The sequence below is a fragment of the Schistosoma mansoni genome, chromosome 2 (genome assembly GCF_000237925.1).
Source record: "Schistosoma mansoni strain Puerto Rico chromosome 2, complete genome".
Lineage (NCBI taxonomy): Eukaryota > Metazoa > Platyhelminthes > Trematoda > Strigeidida > Schistosomatidae > Schistosoma > Schistosoma mansoni.
Window position 1 is genome coordinate 11,631,673 of NC_031496.1, and position 14,180 is coordinate 11,645,852.

The 14,180-nt window shown below is 37.7% G+C and overlaps 1 protein-coding gene across 1 annotated transcript in view; it reads left to right on the forward strand.

Annotated features, from left to right (window-relative positions):
- Positions 1-5,243: 5,243 nt before the first annotated feature.
- Positions 5,244-14,180, forward strand: part of Smp_045310 (hypothetical protein) — a 33,899-nt gene continuing 24,962 nt past the window's right edge. The window contains exons 1-4 of the mRNA XM_018795676.1: positions 5,244-5,356; positions 5,394-5,720; positions 9,328-9,843; positions 12,395-12,915. Coding sequence (XP_018649965.1) covers positions 5,336-5,356; positions 5,394-5,720; positions 9,328-9,843; positions 12,395-12,915 — 1,385 coding nt within the window. The 5' untranslated portion in view covers positions 5,244-5,335. The remainder of the gene's footprint in view (positions 5,357-5,393; positions 5,721-9,327; positions 9,844-12,394; positions 12,916-14,180) is intronic.

Below are 14,180 nucleotides of genomic sequence, written 5' to 3' on the forward strand. Positions count from 1 at the left end.
CCTACCACCCACAAGCGAACGGGTTGATAGAACGTTTTCACAGACAACTAAAAGCTTCGCTATCAGCTGCGAACGTTCCACATTGGACAGACGCTCTTCCACTCATCTTACCAGGTATTCGAAATGCAGTGAAAGCTGACATTGGATATACAACAACACGACTGATTTATGGAACGACACTCCGATTTCCAGGAGAATTCGTGGATCCTTCGTTTTCCTCAGTGAACATGGATCTAAACTCCTACATGAGCAGGCTTACAAACGCAATGCGTTCAGTTAAACCTGGTTCTACTCGACCGCAATAAACTGATGTTTTTGTTCAACCTGACCTACGATATGGTACACATGTCATCATTCGTCGAGACTCACATCGATAACCTCTCGAATCAGCATACGAAGGACCCTTCAGAGTTGTTCAGCGTGAACTAAAGTACTATATAGTCGATAAGAACGGCACTAACGGTAGCATCAGTATCGATCGAACCAAACAGCGTAATTAGAAGGGACTCCTATCCGCGTCGATTTTCCTTCAGTACAATCGAACGACACGGCCCCTACACTTGTAGTACCTCATCCGACAGCCAACACACACAATAATACTTCGTCAGTATCTGGAAATGAACTTAAAACAACGCGTTCTGGAAGAAGTGTAACATTTACGGAACATTTAAACGACACCAGCTAACATTTTGCTTTATCTCGATTTTTCTTTGTATGATATATAATAAAATTTTATACGCTTATACTTATATATTTATTCCAAAATAACAAAAATTTCTTTTTTACCAATAAGAGTATATTTGAAGTTAAAAATCAAAAAAAATTTTTTGAGTCGCTTTTACGCTGTCGCAAGAGTATTAGTTTATTTACCTTTTTCGCTCGTTTTGTGTCTTTAGGCAAGTACGAGTGTATTTCGACATGCACTTACACATTCTATCTTTTCCTTTCCAGGACGGCTGGAAAATAACGATGAAGTTTATGAAGAACCGAAATTTCGATTGTACTTTGTTACCCGATAACTATACTGCATTTCATGGCCCGTTATAGTAAGGAAAGACGACCAGATGTTGCTAGACATAGTAAGCTATCAGAAGAGTGTTTACCAAAGACAAATTTGTTGGGTTAAAACTTCTGTCTGGCCACGTCGTAGGGTCATCACTACCTCAATAGGGGGGAGTGATCTGTAGCTGTAAATAAATCCCCAAAGTCAAAGCTCTGTAAGTGTTCGACATTGGATGCTAAACACATTAGTTTTAATGGACTCATTTAGCTGAAGGCGCTTGGTCATGCATCCGCACCAGATCACGTTTTGGTACGGCGTTAGCAACATCTCTAGCGATCACTAGCCAGATTAGACCAGTCACTTCTCAACCTATTGATAATCGATCAAATATATCTTCCAACCTCCTCGCTTCTGACTTTTGTTTTTACTGGGTGGGCGCGATTCAATTATAGGTGTTACTGGTAAAGTGTTGTCAAACTACAATACCCTAGGTATCTTCATCACATTCAAATGACAATCTTAATCTTCGATAGTTGACTGGAACTACTCGACTGACCAACGTGCTTAGTCACAAGTCAGAGTAACACCATTCAACGATTTCCCACCCTTGTCTGGTGACAGGTTTCCTTGCTTCTTTGATGTTCTCAGAGAGAATACAGAGTCTTAAAGGTGGGGTGATATGTTAAATAGAACGGATTAACAAGAGCTAACGCACATAGACAACGACTACACTGCTCCACGTGCCTGAACCACGTGACTGGGAAATTTATCCTCCTTAGTTCTCCATGGTGTTGACGAAGTTTAGTAAATCACCGAAAGTTAGGCGATCTATCTTCCTTACTTATTAAAGCCTTGTATTACTGCTGAGGGGTAATGAGTTGTATGATTCTCGTATTTCTAACAATTACAACCTTACAACTTGAGTACTCACATCCGATAGAAATCAAATTTATCCGTCCTCTTTTTAAGATAGAGCATCGTTACTTGCTTTACAGAAACAGTTTTTCCTATTTGATTAGAATTTAGTGAATATCCTCATCTACTCAGTTCCCTAATGTCTTACACTTTGTTTCTATGTAGGGTCAGTGAAATACCACCGGACCCAAGCCAAGCCATCCGGCAGTTGGGTTAATGAATGTCGAACAGTTCACCGATCCTCGTCAAGTTCACGGACAACGAACGTACATTAGTTAATCGCGCTCCATGGACTGGCCGTATATAAGTGGTCGTACACTGTTCCATGTATTTACATTTACTGACATATTTTTGTAATAATGTCGTTTGTGTTGTACAGTCATCAAAAAACCATATTGCCCGAATACGAAGAAGAAATAATCCACATTAGTTGTTAACCACGAGGTATGACTTTGACTTCAGCCGGTCCCCAATCATTTGATACAGATCACCAACTCTGGTGGTAAACAGTGATGCAGTTATTATCAACTTTCGATATATTTAAAGTGACGACACATAATAAAGAATCCAAAAGCATAAGACCACTGGAATTCTTGGTTTTCTGGTCTTTACAACTACTAGTTCTACCTATCATAGTCTCACTGAGGCATGATAATATCTTTAGTTAGATCTCTTCATAACAAATTAGGCAATTAGCAAGCGACTAGATTGGGCCCAGGGAAAAACAAAACTCATTTTTCACTGTGAGTGAGTGGTACTATCAACCATAGGTGTTTGGCTGGGAATAAATTTTTGCCCAAGTTTAGTCGAACAACGTTGGAGTTAGTAATTCTATCGTAGTTCCAAGGGCGTTATATAAACTCTCATACGTGGGAGTCTGAAAGTGATTTTTCAACCGTTTTGGCTTCCTTGTGGTCATATTTCCCTCGAGGAATCAGCACGTTAACCAGTAATACTCAGAACTCTCCGATTTGTAATTTGGTTGTCGCAAATGGAACAGTATTCACGTCGGAGGGAACTCCATGAGCGTATTCGGAATTCCAACAATGTACAAAATGAATAATCATCATGGAGATTCGTGATTAAGGACAGCCCAGAGTAAGCTACATCTATCAATATTCATAAACTGAAGAGGTGGACCTGGAGGCATGTTTTTCAAGTACTAATAGTCTCATATTGATCTTAATTAGTTTTTCATGGAAGAATTTCTAAATTCGGAGGTAAAAATTCAGATTACCGGAGCATTTTCAGTGGTAATCTGTACCATGATTTCAATAAAAGTACTTTTCAAACTGATAGATTGCTTTTGTTGACCGTTTTCGGTTAGGTTAGAGTTCTCAGGAATGAACATGGTTAAACGCCTAGGTGACCCGTTCTAACTATTGGACAGATGAGTTATTTTAATTTTTTTAGTCATTCTGTTATCTACATGTTTGACCTTGAATGTAGATCTATGATAGTACACATGTGTTTGTACACTTGCTTATCTCTTTACCTGCTATTTAAGAAGTCGGTTATTTATGCCACTCCAGTTTACATTTGCCTTGATTCGTCTATTTGCACTTATATCAGACACTTGATATACCATCGTCCTAAGTTTGTCAAGTAAACAGAATTTGTACATACCTAAAGAGGATAAACAAATGATATATTTGTATAACAATCTACCCAATGCTCAATTTATTCAAAATTATCAAATCAAAACTTGGTAATGATACCTAAAGAGGATATATATATTTCGTTGACATCAATATAATTCAGTCATACCGAGTCAGACTGGTACTAGAAGTTATTTTTAATCGCTGTTTGGAGATGGGTAAATCATTCATATATAGCTTTTACATGCTCACAAGTACTAACGATACCACAGACTCTTGTTTTTGTACAGAAAAAGTGGGGTCAAACTGCAGATCAACTTGTCTGCATGTGTTTTTGTCAGGAATCATACTAATGTCTGGTGCAGAGACATTCACAGCCATGGGAACTGTCGATGTTTACTTCATATCAACACTATTGATAACCTTGGACGTTTGAATAATTTGTTATGTTCCTTGTCTTTATTTTAATGGCTGGTGGCCAGTGAATTAAATAAGAACTTGAATAATGCCATTGCTTTGTATATATTCAGGCAGTTAAATTAACTGAGGTATGCAATGTTGATAGATCGAATCAAAGTATAACCTGATCAAATCAACACAACTGAACTGAAGTAGTAATAAATTGGCTTAACACCAGAATTAGAACTCTTAGCGACTGTATTGGATTTATATTGAAACTTGCACAAAAATAACCAACAGTTGTATCTTAATAATATAAATACAGAGATGCATTAGACAGATCTAATCTTTACTGTGCTGAAGTGAGTCTGGATTGTCGAGTGTCATCTTGTCATCGTGCCTCAAAATTTCACAGGTTGGTATAACAATGACATATCATTAAGAGATAGATGAACAAACATATAAAGTTGATATTTTATGGTCCAACACCAGATGTTTTGTCCGAACCCAGACGACGACCCTACAAACACGGTCCGTTCGTTTTTGCCATCAGCGGTAAATAAATCCATAAAACAAATGGTTCTGTAAGTTCTTGACATTGACGACGACCTTGTTAGTTCTAGTACGAACATCCTAGCTGAGTGGGCTTGGTCACGCAACCACACCAGATCACAAGTGGGTACTCCATGTTACTCATCCCTTCCAACTACTGGCCATAATTACTTAAGCACTCTCCAATACATCGATAGTATTTCAAATGTATCTTCGAACCACTTCATTTCTGACTTCTGATTTGAATGGGTTGGTATACTTCGATTACAAAGGTGTTATGTTTACAGACTTTGTCAAACTCCGAATACTTGTGGCATGACTAAACTCTTGATTAATCCATTGTGACCATTATCTTTGCTCGCCTGCATTTCGATATTAGTTTTCCGCATTGCAAAAATAAATCTCTTGTCACATAATATGACGGCTGCCGGTCTTAGTAACATCACTGTCCTAGAACAAACACACTCACATTCAAGTTCTATAGAATTAGTTCAACTAGGTTGGTAGGTACCAGAGGTCTGGGACCGTACTGTAACATCAAGAAGAGAACACAGAAAAGTTCGTTGGTTTACATGAGCTCGCTACAAAGATATTGTATCTTGGTCAACAGCCTGAATAGGTAAATCAGCTCTTAAAGAAGAATGTGGGTCCCCACATAAGGTCATCGCTCAAGGAACAAAGCGAACCAACAAGTATATTATCAATAATAATAGAGACGGCAAAGAGACAAGGTTATTTTCTACTTATCAAAGTTTGAGGTTTGAAAAATTGACCTTGAGAGCAGCGCATCCGCGAGTGTTAACGATTGTTTACAATTTAAGGGTGCAATCGGCTACCGTGTTCTATAACTTGGAGTCATATTGCCACGATGGGGGGACAACAAGAGACAGTAATTGAAAATTCTACATTTTATTTTTGTTTACAAGGACAGTGTCACATATGGTTCATACTATTTGCAAATTGCTTTTAATCCTATCATGGGCTTGGATGAGGATATTGAAGCATTTACCGAAGAATTCGCCGATTTTGGCAGTCCTCGTTTTGTAGATTTTGTGGCGCTCTGGAAGAAGTACAAAATGATCCATTTAATTCAGGGAAGGCAGAGCCAACACGGTTTATATGACATAGTTGGCTGCATTTTTCACCGGTTGGTTAGTCTATTTCAGCCAACCTTATCTAGAAACAAGTTAGTTCGTATATGCGCACTTTACCTCCTCTATGCTTTCCACGGGAAGCAGCCTATTCGCAATCATGTGAGTTTTAGTACTTTATGATTTCTGCTTAAATAAGTTGAATGCATTATAACAACTATGGTAAAGATTATCGACATGTCGCAAATGAGATATTTCTCCCACCTGTGCTACCTCAGGTGTCAATTTACTATCTCGTACAGATTTTCGAAATAATTATACAAAGTTGTTACCTTACGCAACATTAAGTATTTCCCTCTGTTATTGTCATTGAAACGTCAAAAACGTGATAAGATTAGTACACAATTTGATGTATATTCGTGGGAGTACCATATTGGCACGTTATTTACATAACTTGTTGCTTGTTCCATCAAAAGTAAGAGTTGTAAATGACTAGTAGTGCTTTCATAATTTATATTCTATGCATTAGGAAGCATCCAACGTTTTGCTTGCATTTTTACCTGGGCGTGGCTAGTTGGCGGATATCTTTCATCCGGTCCTTTGTTCGGCGAAAAAAGTGTTTCCGATCGGTGTTTCTATAGCTAATTATCTCCCCATTCAGTGTTCAACTATCTTACTCTGGAGTAATCTTACTTGTTGCTCAACCTTAATTAATAGACATGAATTTTATGTTACCTTCATCTTAATTTGCTTTTGGAAATTTAAGTAAGCCTTTAATAATCAGTTGCACTACTAATAGTTTCTTACAAAAGTGATTGTAACCACAACGTTGGCGCGTTCTTTACGTCATTGTCGATCTACTGGACGAGGAGTTTGCAGGTTTTAATCGATATACGACAGGTTTATTGTCATTCATAGATCATCAATAGTTGGAAGTCTTTTTCATAAGCCAGTGTTTTACATACTGGGTATGGTGGATCTCCACATCCCAATTGTATGAGGCGATATTTTGTACAGTCCAGATTCAGCTGTAATTCACTAAATACTGAATAAAAGGTAAAACATATTCACTAATTGTAATGGAGATTTTGTACACCTGCAACCAAACATTCGACGAACGAACAAGTGTCCGTTGCAGATTCTTACGTGGCTAGGAATTGTTTATTTATCTTCTTCACCTTACAGTCTTCATTAATATTAAAGGAGTTACTTATTGTTTTGTAAAAGTGTTCCTTAAAGTAAGCTGTTCAATGTATTGCATAACCATAGAAGTAGTTCTATTTGATATTTACGAAACATAAGCACACCAGGTCAGGTTATTTGTTTTTCTTCTCGACTACTTTTAAAGTAGGGTTTTAGGTAGGAAAGGTAAGTCAACTTACGAAGTGTCAGCGGAGTTAACACAGATATGCGTTGCATGTGCTGTGGTAACGCCTGTATGTGCGTAATATTTTGTTAGGCTGAATGACAATCTAGAATTGTTCATTTTGATTAGATAAGGTACAGGTCTATTGAGTATAGGCTCTTTACCTCGGCCACTGGTTATAAACATAGTTTTAGGCATTGAATAGTAAGCAAAGGTAGATTTTTATGTTTAGAGAATTTAGGACTCCGTTATTCTAGTTTTACTTATCTCCTTATCTTTTCTAGCCCTTGGTGTTATTGGTGGATTGTTTAATCGTAAAGGTCAAATAGTATTTCTATGAAACATCACTAAAAAATTAACGAGATTTCATTAGAAGTTTGCTCCGCTGATGGTGGCTGGAAAGATAATAAAGGCTGAACGATTTGATCATAGAACCCTGGGAACACAACACTGCCTAGATCCTCCTACTGCTCTACGAAGCTTTTAGTTTTATCAGTATGAGGTTGTGATTGTCGGATTTCATTGAAATTATGAATCGATATGTCAGACCATTAAAAACCTGGAGGCACTGTCTGGCCGTTTGATCCTAGTTCGAGACTCCTCAACGGCGCACATCTACAACCCCATACGTGGGAATCGAACCCAAGACCTGTCTCACGCACGAAAGTTCAGCCTTTAGATCACTGAGCCAGCATCCAACGGTGTTAATTTTCAACTTTAATCAATCCATGATCTTGCACAACTATCTTTCATTGTCTTTGCTGGGTAACTGTTTCACACCCGACACAATTTAGCTCCACTGATCACTGCTCCTCACTAAAACTCCGGAAATTTCTTTTCAAAACTAGTCACTAATGAGGACATAATAATTGTCAGTATAGGGTTGTGAAGATTGTTAGGTTTCATTGAAATCATGAGCTGCACTGCTGCGGAGCCCCATACTGGAACGAAACGGCCCTCTAGTGCCTCCAGGTTTTTAGTGCTAATCTAGCTCAAATCGATTGATGATTTCAATGAAATTTCCGTTTTATGTTAGAATTTTTTTACCAACTTAAAATATGTGGTAATTGGCGGCTTATTTGCTTAAAACATGCTCTACTTTGATCCATTCGGCAACAAATTAGTATACAGCACTGAAACCATCATATTTGAAGATAATTCCACTGTATCCAGTCTTTTTCTTAACTGAGTTTGTTGACGTTATCGTAACCTATGATCAGCAACTTGAAATGATGCGGCTTAATGAGTCACGGTGGCTCATATTCACTGATTACTCATCTCTCTATCAATCTTAAGAATAATATCATTACATTTTTCTTATTCCTTTCATTTATTCGTCTCCTCAGACATTTTCCCTTACATTTGTCTTGGTAGTATTGTTGATTTTATTACTTCTTCACATCTTGGCTTGCTAATTATTTTGCTGTGCTAATCTGAGATCCAGAGAATTAAAGTGATTCAAAGTGTCAGGTATTACGTTGTGTATATCTGTCTGGCCTGATTTTCCAAAGTAATATTAAATCTCATTTCGTTTCTCAATGAGGTAGTTGGATGTCCTTTTAATAAATTTATTGCTCACTTTCACCTCAAATCAGAACATTTTTGCCGTGAAACTTTTGTTTAATCACCTTAAAATTGGGCTCTACGTCAGTAGTTCACTGATAGAATGCTTACCTGCTACACGGACTGTCCCGGCAAATGCTGACCGCTTGAAGTGGTCAGACCAAAACGTGGCATCAGTCTATGAAAACAGTGATTATCGGACTAATTCATGCAGCTAGGTGCAAAATACTTGGTTAAGGTCTGCATGGTTGTCGTGACCAATGGTTGGAGTCCATGGGTGACGGCTCATAATCGTTCGCAATGACGCATGTGCTTTCGCTCTTCGTTTACTTTTAGATCCCAAGTTTCTAAATCACCTTATATTTTTTTCATTTACACCAATAGTCCACGTTTTCTCGAATTGTATCTTCGATGCCTAATCTTACCTATCACCACTAATACTGTTGTTATCTCCACTACTCTGGGACTTTCTCTGAAAATTTCATCTCGCTTTGTTTATTGAATGTGACTACTTGGACCGATGTACACATCTTCCGAATTCTATGTTGTGTATGACTGACTGACTGAAACCCTAAATTTATTTTGGCATCACAAAATGGATTCAACATTGACAATTCACGACAATGTTGTTCGTCTAAATTGTATCATGCAGGTATTGCGCTTTCTTGTTAAGTTTTAGATGTGTTCCTGATGATAGTGGAAATTAAGTTCGATACGAAGTTTTTGTTGCTTAGCTATATTTTTTGATGTTAAAATACTCCTAAAATTTCATCCCCAACTCAGTTCTATCTGCTTATAATGTTCCAATGTTTTATGTATTCTTATTTGGTCAACTAATAGGTTCATATACGTGTATGTCCTAAAAGTTGGTCTTGGATCTTACAAGTTGCTACAGAGGCTCGTGACGAAGGACACTTAGATGTCTATTATGTTTTTCGGAAACTATGTGCTGCGAATGCATTTCTATTTTGTGCAATGCGGCAAGTGTTATATCCAGGGGCTCCTCTTTTTGACAGTCCTGCTGTGAATCAGGATGATTTTACAGAAGACCATGCCGCCTTGCCAGATGAAGGTTTATCCGATGTATCAAAAGCTACTTTCAGTCATCGACGTGACCTTCTTACTTGTTCTCTACCTGTTGTCAAAGCTCTTCAGGCTCCTTCAGGATTAAACCAAACGGTACAATGTTTAAATATGAGTTTGTCGCGTTATGCTGAGGCCAAACGATTACTTACACAAAAAATTAGGGTAAATGATGGAAATATTGCTTTGGATTCTTCGAAGATACAAGGCAATGAGGGAATGGAAGATCCAGAGGAAGAATACTTGCCAGGCCTAAATCTTGTGACTTTCCCCGTAAGTAGTATAGTTCGGTTTCTTTTAATAATTTTTACGATGTAGTGGTACAAAATTGCTGACTTTGTTAAACCATTCTTAGTTAGAAAGAAACGGAAATTTGTGGAAATACCTTAAGTAGCCGTGATTATGCCAAATAATCATAGTTTATATTCGAAGTGCTATAGTGAAAACGCAATAAACATACGACTGCCACAGCCTCTTGATCCTCGCTTTTGGTATGTTTTCACCAATTATGACCTTTTTTGAAATAGCCCTTGTTAATAAGCTTATGTAACTGCTAAGTATTGCTCAATGTTTATGAATTTTCCGTCGTTTTTCCTCCTGCTAATCACCTGTACCGGGAGGACTATTTTGAAAGCTGTCTATCCATTTGCCCAACCTTTGCTGCTACCTTGGTGTAGTGGTCGGGCTTGCCTATCGTGATGAGCCAATTGGGCCATACTGGCTGGAACAACCGTTCCTCAAGGTACTACCAGGCCAGGCAGGTTGGTTGAACAACAATCAGACTAAAAGCAGCAAACCCAAGGTCCAAGGGCGGAGTCGTACTACTGACTGTACAGAAGTGTGACGGCAGTAAGGTATTTCCTTCAGACAACCCGTATAACAGCGATACTGCGTTCCAACAAGGAGGGGTCGGGGGAAAAGGTCAACCCTAAAAATGCACACCTTGCCTTATCCCACTGATCTCCGTCTCCGTCGGTAAAGTCCCAACAAGTACGGAACTAACACGAAAACTACTTACAAAAGGGTCGTGTATAGTCGGCCTCAAGCAGCTGTCTCTTAGGCACTATGGTCATGCTCTCAGGTCACTAAGACCACCCCTAACCCAATTTCCCTTTCAGGTACCTCCAGAAGAACCCTTTCACGGTGTGGGCAACCGGGAAGTGAAAACCGCCCTCACACTTCTAAAAGCACTCAAGACCATTGGCTGACTTATCCGTCTACGTTTTGGCATGTTTATTGATAGGTCTTGCTGATTGAACGCTATACTCGGATCCTAAGCTAGTCTCGTAACCCCTAAGCTAGAACTACACATCGACTTGAACACGAGAGAAAAGGCGCAAAATATGCGAGAAGCACTTTACTCCAAAGGTTCATTTATGCACAGAAAATATAGGGTTTTCATAGTATTTTAGAAGTCCTTGGGTTTTCCTGAAAATTCTAGAATGCTACTAAACACAGTAACAGTGTAGTAATCAGCCAATCAGAACATCTACATGTGACTTTTCATTTTTGCGATACTTCTAGCAAAACTTCTAATCAAACGTTGATTGGATAAAATGCTTCTTAATGTTTCCTGAGCTTGTCATATCTATTGCGAGAAATTTTCAGGATCATCCCAACATTTATTTATCATGGTTAAAGTCACTGAAAACAATGTTCATACATCAGTTTGTCTTGATGAGGCTTTAGTTTCCTTTTGGGCTTAAACAATGTTTGGCTTCATGTCGCTAATTGTTTTGTTTCGGTATCTCTACAAAGTGAATGCAAAACCAGGTCGTATTAGATGTAAATCACTGCAATATTTTGGTAACATAAACTTTTCTTTTTAAGTACAGATTTTAAGTACATGATTTTTCTCATCTTTAAATCAACTATGGATATATTTTTAATAGTACGTTTTTTGTATACGTCTAGACACGAACATATATGGATTCAAACTATTTTGCAGTTGGAACCTGAAAAGGTACTCTGAAGAGAGCCAATATCTTTCTGAGACTATCTAGAGCTTACAGCTATTCTATACTCAATATTTATGTAGGCTTTTGATAAGAACGTGTGTTGTCAACTAAATGAAAACTAGTTCATCTTTAATCATGTGTTTCATTAGTCTGGAAATTTGTTGAGAAATTTCATACACGATATCTCTACACATCAAAATATATCAATCCATAATTCTGGACTGAGTAGGACTGCCAGAGAAGTCCTACTCACTGCCTTCTCGCGGCGTAGGTGTTATTTACGAAATTGAGAAGACAAAAAGAGAATATTCGGCACTTTAACCGGGTTGATGGATATGGAAGATCCACATAGGGGAGTTGGAAAACACGGATTCCAAACTAATGGTGCACATGAGCTTCAAGGTCCTGAGGAAACAAATGGCGTATGAACTTATTGTTGATCACCGCCTACTATGTGACCATCTAACGTTGCTCGATTGCCTTGTGGATCAGACCTGTAGATGGAAGGCTCGGGGAGTCGCCTGCTAAGAAAACCACCTGTTTCGGTTTGGGCGCCAGAAGAGTATTCCAGCCCGGTGCATACATACCTGGTGCCTCCTTGTGCCAATGTTTATGTGTTTAAGTAAATAAATACCGGTAAATTTAGACGCCAGGTAAAATATTTTCCAGGTGATTCAGATTTTAGAACGGATCTTTCGTAACTTGAGTTTTTTGAAATATACTTGTGGCCACTTTTCTGTGCTGATAACCATCTCTTAGTGAAATAATAATGTAGCCCATAAAATTTATTAAATTTAACGTCTAAAACTGATATAATTATGGGTCAATAACTTAACCTTTTTTCCTCACTTCTTATAACATCATAGGATTCTCTAAACCGTATTGAAATGCTTTCAATGGAATTAGAAAACTCAACCAAGCAAACTTGCCTTAAAAATCGTTTTACTTCCAGCCCAAAGCGTAGTATTCATAGTCCTTCAGTGGATGTAAAAGTTCCAGATATTGAAAATATCATTGAAACACCACGTGTTGGTATAGTAGTTGGTGCTGGAATAGTCGGGGGTAAAGTGAAAAGTCGTAAAAGCGCTGAGAACAGTCCAGTTTCTCAACCTCCAGACAACAAAATTAGTAAACAGTCATCTAGTCAATCGCCCTCAAAAATTACCACTTCAAATTCGTCTAAAAAGTCTGAGGAAACAACAACCGAAGTAAAAGAAGCCGTTAGTTGGGGTGAAAGAATTCGACTCTTAAAAAGGCCTTCAACGTGGGCTAAAGAATTAGCGGAACAAGCTGAAAGTGTGTACAAGGATGGTTGCCGCCGAAGCAGGCGACGTCCGACAGAACCCAAGGTTATTACTGCATCTACAAGTCAAAAACAACAAAGAAAGTCCTTCAGATAAATGAATTATATTTTTTGCTGATATTTGCTTATTTTTTTGTATTTAATTTCAGGTTTTTTCTTTTAAATAAAATTGATAAATCGTTTGAAAAATAATGCTTTAAGTTTTCATTTTTGGATGTTTGTGCATTTAGTTTACTGTATAGGAAATATAATTTTATATTATTTTGTAGCGAGTGATATCTAAGGTAAGAATGGTGTTACATGAATAACATGACATTTTCCGGGATTTATCATACTTATAAATGCCATAATAAGAAAAGATAACTGAGACACGACATTACAACCAAAAAGTAATGTTTTAATTGGGATATCAGTTTCTAGCAATGTAGTAGATAGAAGATAATTTGTTCCCTTTTCCAGCTATATATCATATGTAAAACCATTTATAAATGGAAACTGACCAGCCATTTCTTCACAATTTGAAACTCACCAGTTTGACAGTGACTACAGTCTTTGGGAGACAAAAGCAAAATAAATGGATAATAATAATAATAATAAATGGACAACACTAGACACTTGTTTACGCTCCCCAGAGAGACTGTAACTAAAAGTTCAACCATTGGTATCACCAAAATATACTGAACGATGACCCACTCTCAGATAGGGCCATTGGAATCATTAATAAAATATTGAAAAAGATTCAACAAATAGCTTCCAGCTATCCTGTAGTTCTCCACCACTCATAAACATTTTGAATGCGAGCTCGATTTCAAATATTCAACTCCTAGCGAATTCGTAAAGATTATAACCGACCTAATCCTAAGTAGATTAACAGGCCCGTGTAGTTTAACCCAGAGGTCTTTAAGGGATATTGATTCAGTTTTTATATTAACTAAGGTGTTAGCTAGAGTTTAAAATCTGGACGTTATACAATCAAATTGGTCGCGACTATTGATCACCCTTGTTTATAATGAGGGACAGAAATCCTCCTTTGTTATGATCATAGAGTAATGAATTTACCTAATGTAGCGTTTATGATATTAGCATCATTAATCATCTGATGCTTAAATGGATCTTGCAGATAATAATTTCGTGAGAAACAAAGTTTTAAGCCTGGTTTTGGATGTTTAGATCAAATATTCGTCCTTCGATGAGTTTTGGTACTCAAACATACCGATTGCTAAATGTAGTTGTACTTCATGACCGGAAGGTTGCATTTGATTTTTTTAGTGGAAGTGCTTTTCTGGATTGTCTGTTATTGCAAGATGTATCATAAATCATCAATCTGCTGAAGGTTTTATACTCGAACA